General features: G+C 48.8%; 1 protein-coding gene across 4 annotated transcripts in view; it reads left to right on the plus strand.

Annotated features, from left to right (window-relative positions):
• Positions 1–27,107, plus strand: part of LINGO1 (leucine rich repeat and Ig domain containing 1) — a 666,023-nt gene that overhangs the window by 586,030 nt on the left and 52,886 nt on the right. Inside the window, exon 1 of one of the 4 annotated variants that reach the window (XM_053402991.1) lies at positions 5,369–5,672. The exons of 1 other annotated variant lie outside the window; for it this stretch is intronic. In XM_053402991.1, the coding sequence (XP_053258966.1) occupies positions 5,667–5,672 (6 nt within the window). In that variant the 5' untranslated portion in view covers positions 5,369–5,666. Of the gene's footprint in view, positions 1–5,368; positions 5,673–6,108; positions 6,133–6,204; positions 6,461–27,107 lie in introns of those variants that run through there. 2 more of the 4 variants (XM_053402994.1, XM_053402993.1) reach the window with 2 other exon arrangements.

Raw genomic sequence — 27,107 nt, forward strand, 5'->3', positions numbered from 1 at the left:
TCTGGTTATCTCCCGCTTGGACTCCTGCAATGCGCTCTATGTACGGCTACCTTTGAAGGTGACACGGAAACTGCAACTAATCCAGAATGCAGCAGCTAGACTGGTGACTGGGTGTCAGGAACGTGGCCCCCCAGGGAGCAGCAAAAGGGTCAGCCTCAGACATTGAGCAAGGAGCTGACTCTTCAGCTGAGAGCTGTCTGTCTGAGTTTAGACAGCTGTCTGTCCCTCCTTCTCAAGCAAGTCACTGTTAGCTCTCAGGGTGAAGGAGAGCTGGAAGGCAGCCACAGCGAAGGTGGCCTGCCAGCAGGTAAGTGAGAGACAGGGTCCACTGAGAGGGAGAGGGGGAAGGCCAGCTTTTCAGTCCCCATGCCAGGAGATTGGAGAGGCTCAGAGACTTGCAGAAGGGGAGGAGGAGAAAGGCACAGTTCTGGCGTCCTTCCTGCTGGGGGGGGGGATTCTGAGTCAGACTGAGCAACTCCTGTGCTGAGAGAGGGCAGGAAGTTTTGCTGTGGATGTTTTGTCCTTTGTAAATAAACGTATGTGAAGCTGACGTAGACTCATTACGGCTTATCGGACTGGTTGCATGCCAGGGATCAATAGCCTGGGAGTGGCCGCAGGACCATATAACACAGGTCCTAAAGGATCTTCATTGGCTCCCAGTGTGTTTCCAATCACAATTCAAAGTGTTGGTGCTTTAAAGCCCTAAACTGCCCCGGCCCAGTATACCTGAAGGAGCGTCTCCACCTCCATTGTTCAGCCCGGACCCTGAGGTCCTCCTGTGAGGGTCTTCTGGCAGTTCCCTCACTGCAAGAAGTGAAGTTACAGAGAACCAGGCAGAGGGCCTTCCCAGCAGTGGCACCCTCCCTGTGGAACGCCCTCCCTTCAGATGTCAAGGAGATAAAGAACAACACTACTTTTCAGAGACAGCTGAAAGCAGCCCTGTACTGGGAGGTTTTTAATGTTTGATGTTTTTGATTATGTTTTTAGATATGCTGTAAGCCTCCGAGTGGCTGGGGAAACTCAGCCAGATGGGCAGGGTATATATAAAATAAATAACAATAACAACAACAACAACAACACGGGTAACTACAATTCACATCCATAAGTCACAGTATTGATAGTGATGATGCTAAATCAGCATGGTGCTGTCCAGATGAGGTAGGACTCCCCCATCCAGCAGGGCCAGCAGTTAGGGATGATGCAGGTTGTGACCCTCCATCACCTGAAGGTGCCATGCTGACTCTCCTCCCACTATGGGATCCAGTAACAAGAACTAGAAAGAAGACTCTCTGAACTCAGCTTTTGAACAGGGATGGAAGCTTTGTTTCGTTTACTCCGACCATGGATCATAGAATCATAGAGTTGGAAGAGACCACAAGGGCCATTGAGTCCAACCCCCTGCCAAGCAGGAAACACCATCAGAACACTCCTGACATATGGTTGTCAAGCCTCTGCTTAAAGACCTCCAAAGAAGGAGACTCCACCACACTCCTTGGCAGCAAATTCCACTGTCGAACAGCTCTTACTGTCAGGAAGTTCTTCCTAATGTTTAGGTGGAATCTTCTTTCCTGCAGTTTGGATCCATTGCTCCGTGTCCGCTTCTCTGGAGCAGCAGAAAACAACCTTTCTCCCTCCTCTATGTGACATCCTTTTATATATTTGAACATGGCTATCATATCACCCCTTAACCTCCTCTTCTCCAGGCTAAACATGCCCAGCTCCCTTAGCCGTTCCTCATAAGACATCGTTTCCAGGCCTTTGACCATTTTGGTTGCCCTCCTCTGGACACGTTCCAGTTTGTCAGTGTCCTTCTTGAACTGTGGCGCCCAGAACTGGACACAGTACTCCAGGTGAGGTCTGACCAGAGCAGAATACAGTGGCACTATTACTTCCCTTGATCTAGATGCTATACTCCTATTGAGGTAGCCCAGAATTGCATTGGCTTTTTTAGCTGCCGCGTCACACTGTTGGCTCATGTCAAGTTTGTGGTCAACCAAGACTCCTAGATCCTTTTCACATGTACTGCTCTCAAGCCAGGTGTCACCCATCTTGTATCTGTGCCTCTCATTTTTTTTGCCCAAGTGCAATACTTAGGTAAAGGAGGGCAGGGGGATTTGTGATCCTCCAGATCTGTGATCCTCCTGCTGGCTGGAATGGAGAGGCACTGGTGTCTAAGAACACTTGGAGGACCACAATTTTGTCACCCCTGAACTAAAACTTCAGGGGCCAGTCCTAATCAAGGAGAGCAAAAATGAAGTAATACGACAGCAAACTGAGGACCTGTCTATCCTCAAAATCCTTTTGGTTTCAGTACTTTAATGTCACAGAATGAAAATAATGCACATTCCTTCTGAACTATTAGAGAGCTTTCATTTGGCAAATCACTTCTATTGAATGAAATAATCAGTTAAGATAAAGTAGGGGCAACTAAGGGAGAGATACATTAGTCAACATCCTTCTTTTTCAGTTGGGCCACCTTCGGAGAGGAAAAGACCCATCTAGTCCAACATCCTGTTCTCATTGTGCTGCGTGTTCTCACAGTGGACAACCTGTAGGAAGCCTGCAAGCAAGACCTGAGCAATATATATTTCCAATAAGAGGCCCTGGGGGTGTCTGAGCCAGATTGGGACTGCAGGAGGGGCAAACGGTTGCAGACCCTTTGCCCCCACACCAGGGTTCATAAGAAGAGTTTGCTGGATCAGGCAATGGTCCACCCCATCCAGCTTCCTGTTCTCCCACTGGCCAACCATTTGCCAGTGGGAAACCCTCAAGCAGGACTCAAGCACAAGAGCCCCCTCCCCTCCTGTGGTTTCCAGCAGCTGGTCTTCAGAAGCATCGCTGCCTCTGAGAAGGGAGGCAGAGCAGAGCCATCCCAGCTAGTGGCCAGAGATTCCAATCTTGACTGGGTATCTTCCAATATAGCCAGCCCACATCCCAAGCTTGCTATTTAAACACACACACAAGGGCTAACAACACGATCAACATCCCTCCTCCAGTTTGGTCCTCAGGGTAAGGCAGCTTCATTTCTTAAGATGAACCCCACACCGGCTGCAGATCCAGACTGCATGGAGACAGCTTCATTTGTCTAGAGCCACCTGCTCTGCAGACAACCAGGGGGCGGGGGAGGTCTTTGTTGGCTGTGGCAGAGAGAAATCTACATGGCAAGCAGACAAGGAGCCCACAGCCATGCCTTGCAGCCAGCACATGGCCATAAAGTGGTGCTGAGAATGCCATGTTCCTTTTTGCAATGAATGCAGAGTAAAACGCTTCTTGTCCCCTCATGCCAACCATACGGGATTAACAGATCATTAAATTATTGCATGTGAGAGAGAAAGAGGGTGGTGACGCGGGGAGACACACTTTGCAGAACACCCCAGAGGTAACCCTTGGCATTTCCAGTTAAACCGGCCAGGCGATGGGAAGGACTTGCCTGTCAGAGACTGAAGAGCTGCTGGCGTTCAGAGCAGATGATCCTGAGCTGGGTGAACAAGCAGCTTAAAGGAAGGGCCATAGCTGAGTGGTAGTGCAGCTGCTTGGCATGCAGAAGGTCCCAGGTTCAATCTCTGCCGTTTCTATTGTAGGGCTAGGTAGCAGGTGATGAAAAATGCATTCTCTGCAGGAGAACAGCTGCCAGTCAAAGTAGACATCTCTAGGTGGACAAATACCTTAAGGTGATATTAGGCAGCTTCCTATGTTCCTATTTTTTGCCTCCATCCTGCATGACATCCTTCCCCAACCTGGTGCCCTCTAGATGTTTTTGGACTCAACCCCAGGCAGCACATTTACACAACATTGAGAGTGATGGCAGTTGTAGTCAAAAGCATCTGGAGAGTTCCAGATTGGGACGGCTGTTGTCCAAAGTAGACATTTCCCATGTCTCTGCTGGCAACAGCTCATCCAGGCACTTCCGTTGGACCTGGGGATCAGCTGCAGTTCTCGTAACAAAAGTTGAACTCCATGTGCCCATTCCAAGAACTTCACCTTATCCCATCTACAAAGCAAATATTTAGTTTGGATTTCTTATTAGGTGGCTGGAAAACATTGGCCATGAGTTAGAACTTGATTCCTGCCCCCATTTCCCAATTATCCCAATTGCTGTTTCTCAGGCCTGTCCTATCCCAGTAGGATCTCCAACATTTGTCTAGCTGATTTCAGTTCCCCACTGCCCAATCAGGGATGTGTTCTGAATGCCCTGCAAACTGTGCTGTTTTGTGTGCGCGCACGCATGTGTCTGCACTCCGCTTGGGGGGTTACAAAGGGCTGCTGCAGGGGAAGATCTAGAATTTCAGGGGTGTCAAAACTCTGAATAAGGTTGCACACATCTTTCTGTGGAAGGGGGGAGACAACCCAACATAAACACTCATGATGGTCTTGGACCCCTCCAACATCACTGAAGAACAAGGGTGTGCAGCCAGAGGGGGAGGAATCTGGGACTCTCCCTCCTCCTCTCTCTTCTCACAAGAGAGAAGAGCTGATGACTGTGTAGAGAATTAAGAAGCTTACTTCTTAACAGAGCACACGGTTGAACTATGGAGCTCGCTTCCACAAGAGGCAGTGATGGCCACCAACCTGGATGGCTTTCACAGAGGACTGGACCAATTCATGGAGAAGGATTTCCGTGGCTACCAAGCACAATGGCTCTGCTCTGCCTCCGTGGTCAGAGGAAGCAGCGCTTGTGAATGCCAGTTGCTGGAAACTTCAGGAGGGGAGAGGGCGCTTGTGCTCAGGTCCTGCTTGTGGGTTTCCACGGGGGCATCTGATTGGCCACTGTGAGAGCAGGATGCTGGCCTGATCCAGCAGGCTCGTCTTCGCTCCCATCTCTCTCCACCGTTTCCTTAGGCAGATCTCCGCCTAAGAAGAAGACCCCCCCCGCTCTCTTTCTGAGATCTCTGGGCTTCCCATCTGTGAGAGACGGAGAGAGAGAGAGATCTCCACACCCAGAATCAACCTGCCCCTCCCGCCGCTCTCTTGGCTTTCTACCTTCCGGGCTTAGTGGATCATTACAGGGAGGGCGGCGGAAAAAGCGGGCGAGCGAGCGAGCGGAGAATGGATTCCGCGCTTGGCTCCCTCCTGCTTTGCCTTTGAGGTCCCCCCCCCATCGCATCCAGGGACCCCCCTCCCCTTCCTCGCGCACCTGGATTGTTCCGGCGGCGATTAGCATAACTGGCCCCCTCCCTGCAGTCAGGAAGGAGGCGGCCCCATTGATCGGTGGCTCCCCTCCCTCCCTCCTTCCGCCCTCCCCGCGCGTCCCTCCCTCCCGTTTCCAAGCGGCGACCGTCCCAGCGCAGCGCGCCGCCCGCTTGCGCGTCGACGGGGCGACGCGCGCCGCTTCCCGTCGGCTGCCCGCTGCTCCGCGCCCGCGCCCCGTGTGCCGCCGCTCTTCCCGGGCCGCGCGCCGTCGCACCTGCCCTTCGCCAGGCGCCCTGAGGAGCCGCCGTTGCCGTGCCAGGAGCGCCGCGAGCCCGACAAGGGCCTGCGGGAGGGGCCGGGCGGTGGCCCCGTCGTGCCGGGAAGAGGGCGAGGCGCCGCCGAGTCCCGAGTGGAGCCGGGCGCGGAGCGAGGACGGCCGGAGAGCCAGCGCGGCTGGTGCGCTGGGCGGGCGGCGCTCGAGGGCGAAGCGGGCGATGCCATTTCTTGGCGAGGGAGACGGGCGGCCAGCATGAAAGATGCAGGTGAGGGGCGCCGGGGGACCGGAGGGGGGAGGCTGGTGAAACGAGGGGGGGTCCGGGCGGGGCGGGGGCGAAGGTGAGGGATGACTTGGTCCGGATTTTGATCTTTGGGGGGGGGGGGTTGTCAGGGCATAATTCGCGGCTCCGGGGATTGTGCTTCTCCGCTGTAATAGGTAGTGGGGCGGGCGGGGGTCGCCTGGTTTGGTGCCGGAGAACCCGAGCCGGGTTTAATAGGAGGGAGGGGAGCGGGGGGGGGCTTCTAATTTGCTGCCTTTTTACACAGTGCTCCAGATTCGATGCTGTGGCGATGGAGAGCTTGCTAGAGGTGCGGGGGCGGGGGGCGGAGAGATCCTCCTTTGCCCGTTCAGAACTCCGCTCTAGATGTGTGTGTATTTATCCTTTTCAGATTTAGGGCGGGGGGCTGTGGAGATTTCGGGTTCCTGGCTCTTTTGAGATTCTCGGGGTAATGGTTGCCTGCCTTTCCCGCGATTTAGGGCTTTGTTTTCTTCCCCACCCCCCAGCTTGATTGAACCGGGTGGGCTGCTCCTGCCTCGATTGGGAAGGGGGTGCACCAGATTTGGGGTTCAGCTGTGAGCTTGAGGGGGTCTGCTCTGGGAGCTGATGTTGGAGGGGCAGTCTGCACCAGTCCGTCCACAGCCAGCCTCCTAGCATGCAGTCTCGGTACTCCTAGCTGTTAACAAGGCAGTAATAGCCCACCATCACCCCCCCTTTCCTGGGTCTTCGGGGTTTGCCCTATGGAGCCTGCTGGCTTTGGGTGAATTTGCTCTGAGGTTAGTAAGCACTGGCTGATATTATATATGCACCAGGAGAATAGTTGGGGGGTTTTTTTGGGGGGGTACATGCAGGATAAGCTGTGTTCCTTGGGAGTGACATCTGGGTGTGTTTATTGTCTAGCGATGCCTTTTTCTCCCTTTACCTTTGCCAGGTGTGTGTTCGTGTTAACAGATGTGGGGCTGTGTATGTGTTGCTTGAATCGATGTTCGGGTGTACAATGGTCGTATGTGGCATTATTTTTGGACTAAGGAAGGAGGAGGGTTTTAAATGGTAAAAAATGAGAGATCTCTCTGGGTGGATCCTGCAATGGACGGCGTGGGGGTTGAGGTGTTGCCTTTCCCTTCTGCATCATCTCTGGGTCTTTTGTCCCAGGTGAGCGTTTCTGGGTCGCCTTTTCTTATGCAATGCATGTCCCTTTCTCTTTTGTCCCGATCTACGATGGTTGTGTGTGTGACTGCCTTGTAGAAAGGGATAGGGACTGGGTGCTTCGGGGCAGATCTGTTATCAGAGGAGACCTGTCAGTTCTCTTTCTGTCTCTCTGGATGTGTTTGCGCACCAAACAAGGGGTCTAGAAGAAAAGGGTGTCGTTGGGGGTCAGTCCTTTTCGAGTGCAGGAATGTGTTGCGTTGCAAGAGGATGAGTCGAGAGAGCCCCCCCCCCCCAGCAGCCAAGGCACAATGTTTTCTTGGATGATGATGCCTCAGAGCTGGAGGCTTTGGTTTTTTTGTTTTTTGTTTTTGTTTTTTGACAATGCCTTCCTTCCTTCCTTCTCCCCACCTCCCCACCCCTCGACAAAATCACTCACTGGCTTTCCCTGTGGCCACACCAGCTGCCCCAGCCTTAGGTCTCCATGTGAGGAGAGTTGCATCCCTTGCACAGCCATTGCCCCCACATCTTTAGCTGGAACCCACGGAACCCCCTTATCGCCTTTGGGAGGAAGTGTGTGAAGCAGGGGGAGGGGCAGGTACTTAGATGGGGTTGAGAAACAGGCTGCACAGGGTTCCCCTGGCATCAGGGTGAATAGCTGGGCCTGTTCAGGGTTGCCCTGATGGGCCCTTTGGCCCCTGGGCAGAGAGCTGGGAATCGAACATTGGTGACCCTCTGCTGGATGTAACTGGCAGGGTCGGCGGAAGCAAAGTTCTCCTCAGTGTCCAGGCCGGCAGCCAGCTGGGTTTAAGGTTATTGTTTACCTGGGTGTCCTAGGAGGCAGTTAAAAGCCAGGTTACTATCAAAGCAGGTGCCTAGTCCCCCCTCCCCTTTCCTTCTTATTGATTTAGTTAAGTACAAATATAACAAACAAGGAAGAAACCAAAGAATCAAAAATGTAAACCATAACAGTTGCAGCCTGGGAGAGCAAAAGCACAGTGCAGTGCAGAGATTTTAAGCTGCCTAGGAATCACATTTAGGAAGCTGCCATATGGCCGATTAGACTGTTCACCCACCTAGCCCAGTGCTGTGGGCTCTGATTGGCTGGGATCTCCAGAATCTCAGACTTAAGAGATATTTTATCGCTTGGTCCCCTGGACTGTAGATGTTGAGGCATAGAACCTGGGACCTTCTATGAGCAAAGAATGTGCTGTGCCCCTTGGCTATCTGACCCCGACACTCTCTGCTGTCTGTGGGCTGATTGCAGTGGCTTAGTGACTTTGCGCATGCCCAGTGGCACTACTTGTATTTCTGGCATTCCAGGCCATGTTCTGGTACTAAGAAAGGGACATCTAGAAACGGAAGATGCCAACCAGTACATGAGCCTTAAAAGCTGATGAGTTAGCTCATGGTACATTGTGATCATTGTGCATTGTTGGCTCTTTGGCCTGGCAGTGGCTTCTGGAGACTTCAACAGAGGACCTTCTCAGCCTGGGTACCTGAGATCCCTTTCTGTTAGGGATGCCTGGATCTGGGACTTTTTCTGCTTGCAAAATTTGTGCTCTGCCTCTGAGCTTCCAAGTAATAATTTTAATCATAATTTTGTTATTTATATGGCGCCCATCTGACTGAGTTGCTCCAGCCACTCTGGATCTACATACATCAGAGATTTAAAGAAGGCAATGGTTTGAATAAGGGCTCTGTGTGTTTTGAAAGCTTGCCAAGTCCCCATCACCAGAGTTAGCTCAACTCAAAAGTATTCATCTGTATGAGATTGCTTGACCTCTGGACAAAGAAACTGACAGACAAATGAAAATGTGCCACAATGACACACAAGGTGTGTGTGTGTGTGTGTGTGTGTGTGTGTGTACGTCAGCAACTGGTGCACATCTGTGCAAAAGACTCAGGCAACTCCTCATACAAGTGGGCCAGTATGGCATGTTGGCCTGAGGATAAGAGGTTTCTCTGGGAGTGAAAAAGCTCAATTGGATTAAGAGGTCAACCTCACCCAGTTGGGGAAGACTGGATTAGGACATGCAGGAGAGTAACCTGGAGACCCCAGGACATGAAGAAGTGGTGAAAACAGCTGAAAATGCACAGAAAATGACATTAATGATATTGCTATGATGGCTGCACCAACGTAGGATACAATCCAGCAACTACCAACTGCTGAATTAAATGGGCGAGAGAGCACGTATTTAAATTGAAATAAATAACATTTAAAAGTGCTTAACTGTTGTTAGCTCAGTGCCCATGTTTCTCATATAGTACTTTTGAGTGTCCAGAGCACTTCACCTACAACAGTTGCATAAGGCAGGAGGTAAATATTATTGTTCCCATACTGCAGATGGGGCGGCTGAGGCAAAGAGAAAGTGGATTGCCTAGGGCCACCTACTGAGTATAATGAGCTTATGAAAGAGGCAGAATATGAACCAAGAACCTCCTGGTGGAGCAAAAATGAATACCCACCATTTTTTCCCCTCCAGAATTCACCAGGCTTCTTTTGAAAGAAAAATGCTGAAGGCCCCCTTGAATTTGTTCTTTGAATGTGAAACCTTGGAACTTGGGGCACTATTTCGACTGTTGATTTTGGCAGGCTTCAAATATGACAACTCACAAGCTGTTGCCTGCCAAAAATACTAGCTGTTATTGCAGGTTATGCTGTAGAGTATACTGAATGGCATTGCATTATGCGGCCACAATATACCATTGCATTTCAACAATTTAAATTCTACTGCATGGCATACCAGGGCTTTTCAGAGGGCCTTTGGGATAGCCTCCCACAACTTGGTGCCTTCCAGATTTTTTTTTGCCTACATCTTCCACCATCCCTAACCAGGGGTGACAACTTGAATAAAATATGGGGGGGCAGGGTAAGCTCCACCCCACATAATGGATCACATGATGCAGTGCATGCATCAACTTTTGGGGGGGCCCTCAAATATTTTATTAGAGGGGTGAAGACCCCCTCAGCCCCTAGCAGTTTCCTCCTATGTCCCTATTGGCCATGCTAGCCAGAGCTGATAGGGGTTGTAGTGCACAGCATCTGGAGGGCACCAGGTTGGGGAAAGGCTGCTCTGGGGAACTGCAGTGATTTTTGGATGCTTAGCAAGGGTTGCTCAATTAGAAGGATGATAGACAGACACAATGCCTGCTATTGCTGATCTTCCTGGGCTGAAGGAAGAACAAGATCTACTGGCAGATTCTTGGATAATTTGCAATAGGCTGGTGAGGTCTTCTGACTCCCAACAGCTGAACCATGGTAACCATGAAAAGTGAAGCTTGTGAGTAGTAGACATACACAGCTAGCGTCAGGAATGATATTTTGTTCATACATAGGTTGCACTTCTGTGCCTGCTTTATGAGCCTCAGTGTTTCCCATCTTAAAAATGGGACTTTAGGCTTCATTGTGCTGCTGTCAATTGCTGTTCCATAAGAATACAGCAAATGATTCTAATAGTTCTCAGCTGTGGTTGGCCTAAAGCTAATTGATTCAGTGTCAACATATGTATTACTTGGCTTTCTTTGGCTCAGTACAGTTCAGCAGTTATTGCTGGCTGTGATGGCTGCATGCTACCCCCATGAACAGAGGCATTGTGTCCCTGAATACCAGTTGCTGGAGAGCACAGGGTGGAAGAGGGCTATTGCACTCGTGCACTACCTGTGGACTTCCCATAGGTGCATATCTGGTTGGCCGTTGTGAGAACAGAATGCTGGGCATGCAAGGCCTTTGGTCTGACCCATCCTGGCTCTTCTTAGGTTTTCCTGAGGTCCGCCAACTGGAACCAGAGGCAGAATGGCAGAGCCAGCTGCCTCTTGCACCCCACAAGCCATGCACTGGAACAATCTGCCTATGTAAGTCAGGGCTGGCTCTGCTCTGAGGCAGGGTGAGATCAGCATCTCAGGCATCAGGTGATGGGGAAAGTGAAAGCAGCCCCCTGGCTGTGCCTCCTAAGCCCTGTGGCTCCATCCTTCTCCTAGAGGACCAAGCAGGGAGATTCATGTCCTGTCCCTCAATCCAATAGCTAGCCTGCTGCCCGCAGGAGCGACGGAGGTCAGTGGACATTGCAGTCCTGTTACCAATATTAAAATGAGATTCACTTGCCAGTGCGGTCAGTTTCTATATGTGGGAAGGTCATGGTGCCACCTTGCCCTTCTCCTCAGGCAGCAGAACACCTTGGGCAGCCCCAACCCAAGCAAAAATCTGCTTCTGAGTTTCTCTCAGAGCTCCAGGGCTTCTTCTCATTCAGTTCAGGTTGTATGTGACAGGAACAGCAAATTTGCTGTGTGCTGTGTTTTTAGGGAAGTGCCCAGTGCTGATCAGGCATCCCACCTGCTATCCAATTCTTGCTGAAACAATATCTACCTAATTAAAGAAAACATGGTGGGGGAGCTTCGATGCAAATATTTTTCCATGGGGCAAAACTCCATAATCAATAAATGTAGATCCCACCACTTTCCCTAGACACAGTCCATCACTTGGATACTTTCAGCACAGCCGAGGAGAACCTCCTGTCTGAAGGCCCTTCCCAGCTCAGCCTGCCAAAAGTGTGCCAACAAACTATGGTCCTTCCTCTTCCTTCCCTAGATGAGAGTGGAAAATGAACATACAATCCATTAGATTACTGCATAGAGCATCACACACACATACACTCCCCCCCCCCATGCAAGTTAATACAGCTCCTTCAGAGACATCTCCCGTGATGCCTTTTTGGAAGTAGTCTTGAAGTGGTTTGAAAGTGGTGGCCCTGATCCCAGATAGCAACCCGCTCTTCTTTCTCTAAGCAGTTGTGGGTTTTATTACCAGAAGGAGCAATTTTGCCTCTAGCCCTGGGCTTTAAAATAGCAAACAGAAGAAGAAGAAGAAGAAGAAGAAGAAGAAGAAGAAGAAGAAGAAGAAGAAGAAGAAGAATAGCCAGAGCAGATGTTTCTGTTCTCTTTCCGTCTTCTGTTGCTCTGGGCTTTGCGTGCAGAAAGATCCAAGTTCAGTCAGGGGCATTTTCAGTTACTAGGCTTTCAGCTAGGATGGAGAGACGTGATTTGGGGGCTTTGGTGGACTGCTCTTGGCCTACTCTGGTGTCAAAGTAGATCAAGAATGGTGGGGGGACCTTTTCAGCCTAAGGGCTGCCAATCCTTGTGGGGAACTTTCCAGGGGCTGCATGCCAGCAGTGGGTGGGGCCAAGGTAAAAGGGGGAGGAGCAACACATGTAATAATTGCCTCCACATGGTAGGCTAGTTCCTACATACTGTCTCACATCCTTCTCTTTCCTCTGTCTGGGTGAGCCAAAAGAATTTCCAGAGCTTCAATACATATTCCAACCAGCCAAACTGAGGTGGCCATTGGCATGCCCAGGGCAAGAGCCCCCCCCCCCAGGCAAGATGGAGAGGATTTCATAGACTCATGGAGTTGGAAGGGACCAGGAGGGCCACCTAGTCCTGCTTCCTGCAATGCTGGAATCTTTTGTCCAACATGGGAATCGAACCCAAGCCCCCAAGATGGAGTCTCATGCTCTGCCATCTGAGCTCTCCATTGAGTGGGGGCTGCATTGGGCCAACGGGCCTGAGGTCCCCCCCCCCAAGCAGATGGTCCTGTATCCTTCTCCAGTCCAGTGCCCTCAAGCTGTATTGGGCTACATCACCCATGCCCCTTGGCTGCACTTACTGGAGCTGATGGGAAATGTGCTCCAAAACATTTTGAGGGCATTTTAGGGAAACAAGCAGAGCTGTGTGGGATCCTGGTGTTAAGCAGATTTAGGCCACGTTCCCTTCAGTGAAGGTGCAGCCTTGCTTTCCTTCAGATAACACCCCAGGGGCAAAATGGTGAGGGTCAAAAGCCTATTCTCAATCCAATTCGTCACCCCCAACCCACATTTGTAAAACCTTTGAGAATGAGTAAGAATTTTATGAGCACATGCTTTAGGAGGATAGGAATTTTGTCATGAATGTCATGTAGGAAGAAGGAGTTTTGGCTCATGACAGCTTTTGCCACCCCAGCGCTGTGGTGGGATGAGATATCCCAGCCAAAATTCTTCCTCCTGCACAACTGTTCTAGGCTCAGGAGTCCTGTTTGCCTTTTCACTCTGAACCACTCTGGTGTCACTGCAAATGTCTGGTAGTAATAATGAAAGATCATCTAATTGACTGTATAATCCCAAAACACAGCATACAGAATGCATCAATTTCAAATCCTTTTCCCAAGTTGGGAGAGCGGGCAAAAATGGAGCAGACAAGGTTTGCAGCTTCAGGACCATCCTGGGTTTGGATCAGTGGTTCTCACAGGCTATGGGATTACTTAGGGCTAAGAGGCAAGGGGGCAGCAGGGGGGCGCTGGCGGTGTAAATGGCTATCAGACTTTGAAAAGCTGGTATCCCTGGATCAAGCTCATCAGTTTTGTTTAACAAATTACACTAGTTTCAGCTGGATAAATGTGCAATTAATTGTTCCTGTTTTGAATTTCACTGTGCTGTTTTCTTCCTTTGTAGATTGTGCAAACTTCTATTCTCAATAATGCTTTTTGTAGAGCAGGGCAGGGGGCTCTGGGGATGAGTGATGGAGCCAGAGTGGTGGTGGCCCCAAATGATTTGGGGACCATTGGCTCAGATGGTGACGGTGGTGGTCGGAAGCATTTCTTTTTCTCCCAGACTGTTGTCCAGGCAGAAATCTTGGCGTGTATATCCTCCCCCCCCCCCCGTCTCCACCACCACTTCTTCTATACAGCCAAACATCTCCACACGCCAATTTCCAGTTGGGAGTATGGTCATCAGCTCCACAGAAAATGCCTGTAAATGGAGAAATAACTCAGGAATAGTTTGCAGAAAGAGAGATGATACCTCTCATCGCTACAGAGTGGGGCAGGATAGCTTAGGCCCTCCTGTTTTGCAACTTCCAAAGAAATATTTTTTTTATTTTATTCTCTAGCCTCACTTTCCTTCTTCTCCAGAATGTTCAGAGATGCACATGTGAAATCCCAGAGACTCAAGGATTGGCAGAACAGCACCCAAGCCACTGGGTAATGCAGCTGCCCTAACAGTCAGGGTCTTGATGGACTGGATCTACTATTCTGACCCTGTGAAAAACAGTGTGGCTTGTATGTGAAGGGCTGGCTATTTCCTGGCTAGGGTTGCCAACTATTTCCCTGGCCCTTGCTCCCATGCCTTTAACAGCATTTGATCATCAGTTGTTCTTTTCTCCAGTCTTTTGCCCTTTCCAGGGTTCAGCCCTCTTCACATTCAGCAGATCTCACATCAGAAATGTCCAAGGCTTCTTTTCATCATGCTCTTATAATGTTGGAATAGAAATATGCCAGCTTTGGAGTCATACATAAAATTTCATCAGGAAAAAAGTATTGAGCAGCTCAAAATAGCCTACATATTCTGCAGTATATATATATTTTTAAAAACTGTCTAGAAAAGAGGGTGTCTTGCTTTTGAAATCTCTCTGTTTAGAGGTATGTCTTTATCTTGGTGGGAAGTGTCAAAAGCAGTTGGCTCCAGAGAAAGGTTTACAGATCTGATGGTGCACAAGTCACCCCTTTTTTGGCCTTTGTGCACAGGCCCACACCCTGGACTGCCTCCTTTCCAGAATAAGCGATGCCAGCAGATTCACTCCATATTTATGTAACAGTGAGGAATGAATCTGACTTGGACGTCTGTCGGCTTCATCCTTCCTGATCTGTCTTTGCAGAGGGTGCAAAGCAACAGCCACCTGCTTGTCTCTTCTCCCTGGGGCAGGGTTGAAGCCTGTGCTACAGGGGCATCACTAGGTATGGCACAGATTTGCATGCTGTTTGCATATCAATACTGATTGCTGTAGGGCTGTAGCTCAGAGGTAGAGCACTTGCTTAGCATGCAGAATAGTTCCAGGTTCCCTTCCCAGGGGCATCTCCAGGTAGGGCTAGGGCAGAACCTTGCCTGGAACCCTGGAGGGCCACTGCCAGCCTGTGCAGGCAGTATGGAGCTAGATGCATCAAAGGCCTGACTCAGTATAAGACAGCTTCCCAGGTTCCTATAGCCTCACTTCGGGGTGGGGGGGTGGGGATTGTTTCTGGGGAGAGTATAACACACTATGTTAGGGCTGGTGAGCCTGATGCCTGAGGAGCAAATGTGACACCACATCCCGATCTTTCTATTTGGCCCTTGAAACTCCTCCTAGGCCACATCCACCCCCCTCCCCTCCCCAGCAAAGCCCCTCCCCAGCACACACCTTTACCTGGCTTTTTTATTTGTCAAGACATCCAAACCAGACCAGGCTGTAAAAAAATGTGTTTGTGTCATAAGGACGTTCTTTCTTACTTCACCCCCTCCCACCATTTCTGTCCTGCTTTATCTCCGCAGAGCTCAAGGTTCTCCCTTCCCCTGTTTGATGCTCTCAGCAACCCTGTGAGGTAGGTCAGGCTGAGCGGCTGTGACTGGCCCAAGTTCACCCAGGGAGCTTCACGGCCAAGGAGGGATTTGAACCCAGGTCTCCCAGGTCCTAGTCCGACACTCTAACCACTACATCACACTGGTTTTCACCCACCCGGATGCCCACGGAAAGCCCCACAGTGGTGCTGGCGTCACGTATTGAGTCCCAGCATCTGGTCTTCTGGGGCCTGAAGACAGAGAAGGGGGAGCAGAGCCAGCAAGGCTGGTAGCCATTGAGCATCCTAATTCAGTTTGTATCCCTTTCTTCTCTGCAGGAGAATTTGCACCCAAGGCAGCTTAAGAATAGAACAGTAACTAGGTAATAAGCAGTAACTCATAGCAAAAGAAATATCACTGGCATATCAAACAACCCATTTCAATAACTCTTTCAGTAACAGGTTAAACATGAAACAATAAACTAGACGCTGTAAAGATCTGCAGAAAAAGTGCAGAGGTTTAACAAAGTAAATTAAAATCATAGGAGCCTCTAAAAAATGGCAGCAGCGATGTCAAATCTGCAGATATGACAATGCTGGTATGCATAAATGCAACTCCATTAACCTCAAGCAACAAGAAAGCAGTATAAGTCGTTCTCACATCTTCTTCTCAGATGTCCTGGCCATTGATGAGAACATCTGTATCTATAATGTAATTTATTTGGTGGCACTTCTAGTTACTACCGCAAGTATCTGCAAGGTCAATGGTACACACACTTCAGTTTTGACCACCTTTAGTTCATGGCTTTTGGAAGTTTTCTCTGCTAACCCCTGCATATTAACCTCAGAGCCTCACCTCATTCGACAACATGGAAATTGGTGTATCATTACACTTTCATTTCACTTACTACCATCTGACAGGGATTTGCTGCTGCTCCTGTCAGGAGTTTGGAGAGTGCCAGCAAAGAGCGAGGTGGCACCTGAAAGATTTAGAGATCTATGTCAGCTTCATAAAAACGTAAGAGCCCAGGTGACTCAGGCCAAAGGCCCCTCTCTAGTCCTGCACCCTGTTTTCAGAGTGGCCAGTCAGATGCCCGTGATGAGAAGCCCACAACCAGGTCCATGAGGCTGTTGGAGGCAGCTGCCTCCAGGGGTGCCCGGGGGGGCAGCAGATGTGGATCTGGGTCAGCAGCAGCAATGGCAGCAACACCTCCTCCATAAGGCAGTGTCTTCATCCTCGTATCCCTCAATCCAGGCAAGTGCTCATCTCACACACCCCACCGACTGACCTCTCTCTCGCCTTTGCTCCATGGCTTCCTGGCGGGGGAGTTACTGGCCGCTGTCCTGCATGGCAGGGAGGGAGTCTGCCTGTCAGGAGGTGGCTGCACTTGCTCTTGCATGGGGTGCCATGGGTTAGTGATTTGATAGAGGAAGGGAAAGGAAGACGCAGTGAAATGGAGATGAGAAATGTTGTGCTGAAGCAAGAGGGAAGAAATGGAGAAAGAAAATGGAGAGGGAAAGCCGAATGGAAAAAGGAGGCCTAAAATGGAAGGGGGGGATAGAAATAATGCAGGCATATGAACAAAAGCTAAATACCTTGAAGAAAGGGTCAGAGCAAGCCAGCGTGGCTATCTGAATTGGTGCATCAGAGGTGGGTGGACCAATGGCTGTGGAATACAAGAAGTGCAGCCTACTCTAGGATGTTGAAATGCCACAATAAAGAGAGCTGCATCTTAAAACGTTAGATCAGGGGTGGGTAATCTGTGGTCCTCTAGAGCTGTGGTCCTCAATCACCTAAGTATTGCAGACCTCTTGTTTTTCAAAAGCCAAGCCATGGACCCCCTACTTTTGCAAATTTTGATATCTCTGTGGTAGATTTTGTTCTGACACCGCAGTCAGGTATGCCAAGAGGCTTGGGAATTGCATTCACAAAACCATTAAACATAGTTAAATGTATTATAGCAACTCTGGTTTTGTTCTTATTGATAAACCAGCTCCCACCCAGAGTTACAACTTTTTAATGACAGGGTTTCTGTACCTTTGACAACTTGATAGCAGGCAGAATTTGGAAGTCAAACTGCTGGAACCTTCCCATTTCAGAGACACAGTGACAAAATAAGCATCACCAGTTGAATTTGTGCCTCATCTGCATATGCTTCAGCCATAGGTGCTCACCAGGAGAAAAAATGGCATTCCTCTAGCCAGAAAGTTACCTAGAACATGTTACACAACTTTCTGTCACAGCTGATAAGTTGACTGAAAAAGTTAAATCCAGAATGGGCATTCTGAGAGATATCCACTTGTCTAGTGAGCCCCATTTATGTTTGTGGTGTCCAATTAACAATTGCTATTAAAAGTGTTATATGTATTAACAATTTGTCACTGATGTGAATTGTGGATTAGTTCATGTGGTTTTTTTTTGGGGGGGGGAGATTACTGTAATAGGTAAAATGTGAGGCTGAATTATAAATATATTAATATTGACAATATACACATTTTTTATTTTTTGCTTTGTAATCTTGCAGGAAGAAAAATCATGCCTAAACATTCTGCTGCTGCACCCATAGCCTGGGTTTAAGGATACGTGTAGTGAAGAGCTCGTATGTCTGAGTTTCTAAGGCAGTGCAGGAGAGGGGGGGTCCTTAGCATGGTGCTAGGAAAGTTGCCTTGGTGGAACGAAAATTAATTGGTGTTTCATGGATGTTGACGGATGCAATATCTCATTCAATGCCCACGCAGGTGCCTTTGCAGACTGTCAAGCGGGGGTGGGGGAAATGTGCAGCCTGAGGGCCACACTCCCTTCTGGACAGGCTCCAAGGGCCACACGCCAGTGTAGTGGAGGCAAAAGCAGGTGCCACAACAAATATTAATTTTATCATTGTAGACAAAAATACTTGGGGTGTGAAGCAGGACCAGCGAAGGATGTGACCTAGGGAGAGGGGGGGTGTAGCCTGAGGGTCAGAGAAAGGGGCCTGGAGGGCTGCCTTGGGCCCTGGGCCTGAGTGTCCCCACCCCCAATGGTGCAGCATCCTGTGGCCCCCAGTGGCCAAGTCCAGGAGCAGGGGACAAAGAGCAAAGGGGTACACCCAGCAAAGGATGTCACTGCATCCCCTTGCTTTGTCTTCAACTGCTTCAGCTGAAGACAAATTATCTTAAGTAAGAATGAAGGTCCTAGATGAAGCTTTCGATGGTCTGGTAAAAAGTGATAGGATTTTAGAAGCTTTGTGCCACATTTGCCAGAAACATAGATTGCGGAAATCCATGTGGCATTGGAGATACAGCAACATGAATGGAGACAAATTCCAGTCTCCTGAGCCATAATTCCACACACAAACCTCCTCCCCCCGCCTTGGCTATGAGATGCATTAGTACTGTGCAGTGATCTTTCCATCATAAGTCTGTGGTCTGTGACATCCCAGGGTCACGATTCCTTCCTGTCTGAAAGTCTGGATTGGTTTATAAGAGCCAGGATGCTGTTCTTTTTTCTTTTCTTCATTGCTAAGTGCCACTTGGCTTTGCCGGAGGGCAGACCCAGAGAGAACCGGCATCCCCGACTCTTCCTTTCCACCCGCCGCCTGGGAGATGGCTTTGGGAACAGATCGCCAAGTTCAAGTGCCGCTTAGGAGACGGCTCTGTGTGGGCAAGTGGTCTGGTTCCATGGTAGCTGAGTGTTGACTGAGCGCACACCCACCAAATGCCCCAATTTTCAAGAATAATTTTTTATTAACCGACCAATCACATCAAATCAAACCAAATTACATAAATTCCAAATTACACAGCTGAATTTTAAATTTTTGTTGGGGGTACCCATATTTCAAATTCCGAAGGGGATCCAATCAACTTCTTGCTTCTTACTGCTGTTTTAATGTCCACAAATCTAACCTTATGATGTTCACAGTACTATCCAGTCCTTTCTTATTGTTTTTCCACATCTCTTGTTATTTTCATATATTTTTCCTTTCTCTTTGTGACCTCTGATAATCTCCGCAAGCTGGTTAGAACAGTTTGTAATCCTGCGTGGATATTATTTTTTTTATCCAGTAGCCATATCCAGACGTTTTCCATATAACATCACTTCCATACATCAAAACAGTCTTAGCGTCATTCATCTTCACCAATCTGCCTCCTTTCTCAAAACCTCTGAGGAGATTCACTAGGAATGCAGTCTGAAAACAAGTCCGTTCTTCCTCCTGGCTATATTGCTTCTCGATCTCCATAAAGCATACTTTTGGTTAAAGCTTATTTCCACACAGACCTTAATCATCCTGCTTGGGTCAGTTCAACCGATGATTCTAATGAGGAGGGGTTCTTGTAAATCACATAGAAGGAAAGTAAAAAAGGTTTCCCCCCCATTCAGTCCCGTTGTCAACATACCCAGCCTTTGGTATATTTTCATCGTAAAATATTCCTGTTTCTCCAACCCGTCGTCTTCTTTCGCAGAGGTCACTTAAATTAGCAGACTTCACCCCCCTTCTTCACTTGAAATATGTGCATTTGCTTCTTTTGTAATTAATTATTCCAAATTGCTGCAACTAGTGCGCGACCAGAGACAGCGTCCAGGAGAGCCGAGGTCCACATGGGGGCATTCTGCCTAGGGCCCTCACCCCCTTCTTTCGAATTAGGGGGTGATTTATGGGCACAGCAGGCAAGGGCAGTGTTCCCCATTTCCTTGGGGCAACAAGGGAGGCTGCCTACTCCCATAACAGCCTCTTAATTACCCCGTGTGGGTCCGAGAGATGGTATTGTTGGCCATCTTCCAATGCGCCCCCAAATGCCCCAATTTTCAAAAGACAGTCCCAGAATCACAAAAGCCACCCAGGCTTCTCATTTGATCCTGAAACATCCCTCTTTCTCCCACCAGTGTCGCTGCCAAACGTAGGGAGGAGGAAGAGCTGCCGCTTGTCCCGAATGGTGGCAGTGGCAGCTGTGAGGGAGCTCCTGTTGCCTCTCCATGGCAGCTGCTGCTGCTGGCCTCCTCCCTTGCGCAGCAGCTGCTGGGGAACAGGCAAGGAGGAGGAGAGGCTGCCGTAGCCCAGCCCCACAGGACACACTAGCTCTGGGGGGCAGGCAGAGGGCAGGGGTGCCGAGGGTGGGTGGGTGGGAAGAAAGGGGAAGTGCAGCGGAGCACAAGGAGTTTCGATTTTTTTAAAAAATGCTTTGTGTGTTCTCGTCTAATCTCGCCCCTTTCTAAAATTTATTTGTTGGTGTGTGTTTTTCTTTCCGTAAATCTACCAAAGCCAGGGTTAAGGAGTTTTCTAAGGATGCTGGAGGGCGTGTGTCCCATTGGTGCAACCCAAATTCCCCCCTTCCTGCAGCTCATGGTGGAAGGTGGGAGGGGTGTTGGAGGGCAGGACGATCAGGCCCAGATCAGGCCTAAAATGGTTGGTGACCTTGGCTGAAACAATGACCTTTCAGAGACCCTGGGGAGTTAGAAGGGAGAAGGGCAATGCTAAATGACTCATGCTAACAACTTTTTAAGATTGCATCTCCTCAAAAGGCTTTTTTTAAAAGGGGCGGGGACACAACTGTGAGCCAATGATTGCTCGGACAGCATAGGATGCTTTAGAAAGGGCCTGTTGGAGCATACGTTCAAATTCTCCTCCAGTTATGGGATCCTGCCTCTTGGGTGATTTCCGTGGTTGGATGCCCATGAACAGCCACACTGTCTAACAGAAGCAGAGCTCTGGACAAGTATGCGGAGAGCTATCGGAGAGCAGATCTTGTGTATTGCATGGTCATGCCTTGTTAGTTATGGGTACAGCCAAGCACAGGAAAATGATCACATCTTCCCCTGGAATATAGGATATGGGGGGGGCGGGGGGACTAGGACAAAGAAACACCTCAAAGTGGAGGGCAAAAAAGCGCCATCAACCATGAGAATGGAAGATAAACTATATGGAGAGTGGGGAGCTTTTTCTATTCAATGAGTGGGATTTGTGGAAGGCCAGGAGCATCTGTCCACTGGGTCATGGAGGCAGAAAATTACCTGGCAGGGAATCTGCCAGGATCATGGGATGTCCTGTGCCTAAGAGAGAGTGGTGATCCGAAATAAGGCACATTGTCCCAAGCATGGTCTGGATCACCACAATACGCAGCGGCAAGGTACAAGAAGCAGTGATGGCCACCAACTTGTATGGCTTTAAAAATGGAATGTCAATTTGTGTTTATGTACGTAATGATATGGTTTTTTTCTGTAGATGTGTGCTTTTTCGTTTTTGTTTAGTTTAGTTTTGTTTCCTTTGCTTTTTTTTCCTTTTCCTTTTCTGTTTTTTTTTTCTATATGTTCCGGGGATTTTTGTTTGTATAGTATTATTTTGGATTCAATGTTTGTAATTTTTGTTATGATTCTGCATTGAAAATAAAAAAATTCAAAAAAAAAATAATGGAATGTCAGAAGAACCTGCAGGATCAGGCCAATGGCCCACCTAGTTCAGCATTGATCTTGCCATGGCCAGTCCGATGCCACAACACAAGGAGGACACGAGCCCAAGAGCAACCCCTGCCCCATTCTGAAGCATGGCTGCCTCCACTGGGGGAGGCAGAGCAGAGGCTTCCTGGCTAACAGCCTTTGATGGCCCTCTGATCACTACAAGTAATTTTACCATAGGGTGACATACCTGTTTTTTCTTATCCCCACAGTTAAAAAAGAACCTTTAAAAATATATATAACATAGGGTTACTTATTTTCATAGGCTCAGAAGAAGCCGCTGTTTCTTGATCAACTGCTTCACACACAATTGCATAAGAAAATGAAAGTAGCCACAAGAGCAAGCTAAAGTCTTAAGTTCAGCTCATAATAACCAGGGACAGTGCAGTCTAGCAATGCAGTCTTACTGGGTGACCATGGACCAGTCGCTCCTTCTCAGCTTAGCCTACTTTGCAGGCCTGTTGTGAGGATAAAGGGGCCTGGACCATCCTCTCTCCTTGGAGGGAGGGCAGGATGGATGGATTGGTTTTTATGTGCAGCCTGCCCTTCCCCACCAACTCAGAGTGGCCAATAGCAGCAGGTGTTGTTTTAATGTAAGTAGTTCTGTCTCTAAGGGGCTCTCCAGAGATTTGGGCAGGGGGACATTCCCAGGGGCTGGCTCTGGACCCTTCTGCATGCTAAGCAGACACTCTGTTGCTGAACTATGGGCTTCCCAAAGTGCTGTCAGAGTGGAGGATGGTGTTGCATTCGGTTTCCAGCTGTTGGGAAGCCCATGGCCAAAAATTGCTCTCAATTCTGAATGCAAATGCCACAAGAAAACGGAGCTAAGAACTTGCAGCCAAAGAGCTGATAGCTTAGCTTGGATCAATATGTCCATTTCAGCCATGGTCACTTCCTGGCTCTCACCGTGTCCATGGGGCGGCCAGCTTGCAAAGGCTGCAGCAGCGGCAGCAGAAACCACAGCCAAGGGCATCATAGAATCCTGACTGAACCGCACGGACCCTTCGTGCTCCACACTGTGCTCTGCCCACTCTCCCTCTGTGAGCAGCAGACAGTAACTGCTGCTGGCTGCCTCTTGACCCCAGGCTACGGTTTCTTCAGCTCCCCATTTCTGCAAATCCACATCTCCTCCTGTCTTCTCCTCCTTCAAAGGACACTGCCAGTTTATTTATATATTTTTATAAAGGTATTTACAAGCAAGTTAATAGTAAAAAATAAAATAAAAATCTCTTAAGCAGTGTACAGTCTGAGAAAACGACAATGCAGTATATCATTGGAGCAAAAATGCAATGTAAAAACCAATAAAACAGCAATATGAAAACATGTAAAAGCAGAAAAGCAAACAAAACAGAAAATTTTCCCAGTGCCTATGCTTGCTTTGGAGGGGGAATTTTCCTTAGTTTCCCACGCTTGATGGTGACAATCCTGGCCATGATGGACCAAGGATGTCTTTCGTTTTTCTCTTCTCCATCTTCAAGAGGCTCTTATTCTTCAAACATTTTTGTTCTGTCTCCATCAACCCATCCTTCATTTCCTCTTTCCATTTCTTTTTTGGCAGCTGCAATTGTTGCCTGCCCCTCTGCCTTCTAGAATCATAGAGTTGGAAGAGACCACAAGGGCCATCGAGTCCAACCCCCTGCCAAGCAGGAAACACCATCAGAGCACTCCTGACATATGGTTGTCAAGCCTCTGCTTAAAGACCTCCAAAGAAGGAGACTCCACCACACTCCTTGGCAGCAAATTCCACTGTCGAACAGCTCTTACTGTCAGGAAGTTCTTCCGAATGTTTAGATGGAATCTTCTTTCTTGTAGTTTGGATCCATTGCTCCGTGTCCGCTTCTCTGGAGCAGCAGAAAACAACCTTTCTCCCTCCTCTATGTGACATCCTTTTATATATTTGAACATGGCTATCATATCACCCCTTAACCTCCTCTTCTCCAGGCTAAACATGCCCAGCTCCCTTAGCCGTTCCTCATAAGGCATCGTTTCCAGGCCTTTGACCATTTTGGTTGCCCTCCTCTGGACACATTCCAGTTTGTCAGTGTCCTTCTTGAACTGTGGTGCCCAGAACTGGACACAGTACTCCAGGTGAGGTCTGACCAGAGCAGAATACAGTGGCACCATTACTTCCCTTGATCTAGGTGCTATACTCCTATGTCCCTAAAGTGCTGGTTTTGACCTATAAAGCCTTAAACAGCTCAGGACCACAATACCTCAAGGACTATCTTTCCATATGAACCTACACAAACCCTGAGATCATCTTCTGAGGCCCTTCTTCATGTGCCACCTCCTCGAGAGGTCTGGAGGGTGGCAACACGAGAACAGGGCCTTCTCTGCAGTGGCTCCCCATCTGTCAAATGCTCTCCCCAGGGAAGTTTGCCTGGTTCTGTCATTATACACTTTTAAGGACCAGGCAAAAACATTCCTTTTTAACCAGGCCTTTGGTTGATCTGATTTACATCCTATGCCCTTTTAAAATATGTTTATTTGGGGGGAGGAGCTATTGGGTTGTTGTTTTTATTTTTATTATGTTTTTGTGCTTTTATATTTTGATTTTATTCTGTGAATCGCCCTGAGATCCCTGGGTATAGGGCGGTATATAAATTCAAATAATAATAATAACAATAATGTCCCCCCCCCCATCCCACCCCTTTATCTTGACTTACTCAGTGCTCTTAATGGGCTCATTTTGCATTCCACTCCATCTCGGGTCTTGGGGTGACTAGGAGCAGTTAAATTGGTCTGTGTCCTTTCAAGGGCTCACATTAAAAATAGATCCCATAAATTGGCCCAGGAGGAAAGGGAGAGACAAACAGAGGGGAGAAGGAATTAAATCCTGAATTCAACACCAAGCGTCCCACACACACCAAGCGCCCCACAGTATGGCTTCATCCCCAACCTCCCACTATTAAGTAGGAAGGTCTAAAGGGAGGTTCTCAATGTATGTATTCTGCTGAATGTGCAGGAACCCCAGCTATGCAAGTGTTCCCAATCATGGCAGGGAGACAAAGTGAATTCAGCTGAGTTGCCTTCCAGTCCTTCCCATGAAGGATCCAGATATGGTCTTTGGGGGCAGGGCTGGTGTTCATGACCCTGCTCTCTCTCTTTGCAAGCTGAATTTCAGAACACCTGAAGAGGGCTTGCAACCAAGCATGGGACCCCCAGGGGGGACTGCCTGTACATGAACGACAGGTGTGTGTAGAGAATTCTGGGAATTCAGATGGGCACATGAGCAGAAATTGCACATTCGTGCCATGCTTCAGGTGGAAATCAATCCAGGGAATAGAATTGGTATTTGCTGCTGTGTTTTCAGCATGACAATGCCACAGGATTAGGCCACTTCTTTATCCCCATTTCTTACATTTTACTGGGCTTTCATTGGTTCCCTTTCTGCTCTGCTGTTCTGTATTCATCCATCCATTCATCCATTTCCAGGACCAGCCCCATCCTTTGTCAGAGGGAGGCAGCAGTCTCCTTCCACCCCCTAAGCATCCTCTGCTCAGCTTCTCCCTCAGGGCACGGCAGAGAATATCATCCCTCAGGGGTGTTGATGTGGGAGACTTCTCCCAATTGATTCTCAGGGACTGCCAACTTTTGCAGACAGCTCCACGGGCATATCTGCAAATCAGAGAAACTGTTGTGGGCACTAAACAAGCCTCAGCCCAACACACACCATAGCCTGTTCCACAGGGTGGGGCAAACACACTTGGCTCAGGGGGGAGAGGACACAGGAAGGGAAGCCGGTGGGTGCCAGAGAAGGCGGGTGCCAGGCATGCCTGGTGCCAGGGAGGAGGGGCACCACTTGCCCTTCACCTAAAGCAGCAAAATACCCTGGGCTCCCATTCGATCTTGTATTTTAAATTGGTGGGTTGTTGTTTGTTCCAGTTTAAAGCTAAAGAGGGGGCTTTCCCTGGAAAGGAGTGAAGCAAGGGGGAAACAGGTCAAACATAGAAAGTGCTGGTCAACCGGAAAGCTGCTTGGACACCCCTCCCCCCATGCTTTCTAGTGTGAATGAGCCTTAAAGCTGCTAACCTAACCAACATCTACTTACTCAGAAGTAAGCTGCATGGAATTTAATGGGACTTATTCCAAGTTTAGATTAGGTTAGGACTGCAGTCTTAGTAGGTAAGAATATAGGAAGCTGCCTTATATTGAATCAGACGATTGTGTCCATCTAGCTCCATACTGTCCACACTGACTGGCAGCGGCTCTGTGTGGTTTCAGGCAGGAAGTCTCTCCCAGTCATACCCAGAGATGCTGGGGATTGAACCTGGGACCTTCTGCACCCAAAGCAGGTGTTCTGCCACCCCATAGCTCACTCCTTGACCCACAATGTGAGCAGAACCAACTTAAAACAGGGCTCCTATTTTTTCATCCCCATATTCATCTGCATTTTATTCTGTGTAAAAACTAGCGGGTTCCATAGTGCCAAGCTTAAAGGCTGAAAAGTACACATCTAGCTTTCTTTTGCTTTTGTAAATTATAATCCCTCTAAAGAGGCCTTGTAAGATCTGCTTGCAACGGCTCAGGATGATCTGGTTAGCAGCTTGCGTTTGGCACAATTGGTAAACCCTCTACTTTGAAAGAGCAGAGCTATTCTGTTAAATGTTATATTTACAAGAGAGAGTTGGAGTAGCAGGGTGCATGGGTGTAGCCAAGAGGGGGCCAGAGGGCAGCTGCCCCCCCAAAAAAAACCAGGGAAAGAAATAAAAATGCTTAACTAGCTGACCAATTGTGTTGCAGGTAGCTCAGTTCTGCCCACCCCCTCAATCCTGGCTATGCCCATGGCAGAGCGGCTAAGAGACTGAACTGCAAAGCAAAAAGAATCTGGTTCAAACCTCACCTCTGCCATAAACTCACCCCATCAGCCGACTTTGGGGGGGCTGTGGTCTCATCTGCCATGTGGACAGTGTGTGATGGTCGCTCCTCTCCCCCAGGGTTGCTCCTCACCCCACTCCTGCACACACACACACACACACACTTTTCTTTTCCCTGCACTTTGGGTGAAAGGAGGGCTGCAGCAGAATTAAAGCAGATCCTCTTGGCTTGTAATTCAGAGGCAAACTGTCTCTCAGTGGAAGAGGAGCAATGCAGCTGCCGTGGGGCAACTCTGAGCTCCAATATCACAAGAAAACCAAGAGAGAAAGAGAAACCACAAGGAATGGAGGAGGCTCCCTGGGGAGGAAAGGTTGTAGTGTCTCAGGCTTTTTGGTTTGCTGAAAATATGAGTGACACAATAGAAGTGTGTAAAATTATATGTGGAAAAAGTGTACAGAGAAGAGTCCCCCCCCCAACAACAACAACAACATGGGGACACCCAATGAAGGTGACTGCTGGAAGGTTCAGGACAGATAATAGAAAATACTTCTTAACACAGAGCATAGTTAGTCTATGGAACTCACTGCCACAGGAGGCAGTGATGGCCACCAATGTGGATGGCTTTAAAAGAGGACTAGACAAATTCACGGAGGAGGAGAGGGCTATCGATGGGTAGGAGCCAGGATAGCTCTGT

Source organism: Podarcis raffonei, chromosome 9, assembly GCF_027172205.1.
Source record: "Podarcis raffonei isolate rPodRaf1 chromosome 9, rPodRaf1.pri, whole genome shotgun sequence".
NCBI lineage: Eukaryota > Metazoa > Chordata > Lepidosauria > Squamata > Lacertidae > Podarcis > Podarcis raffonei.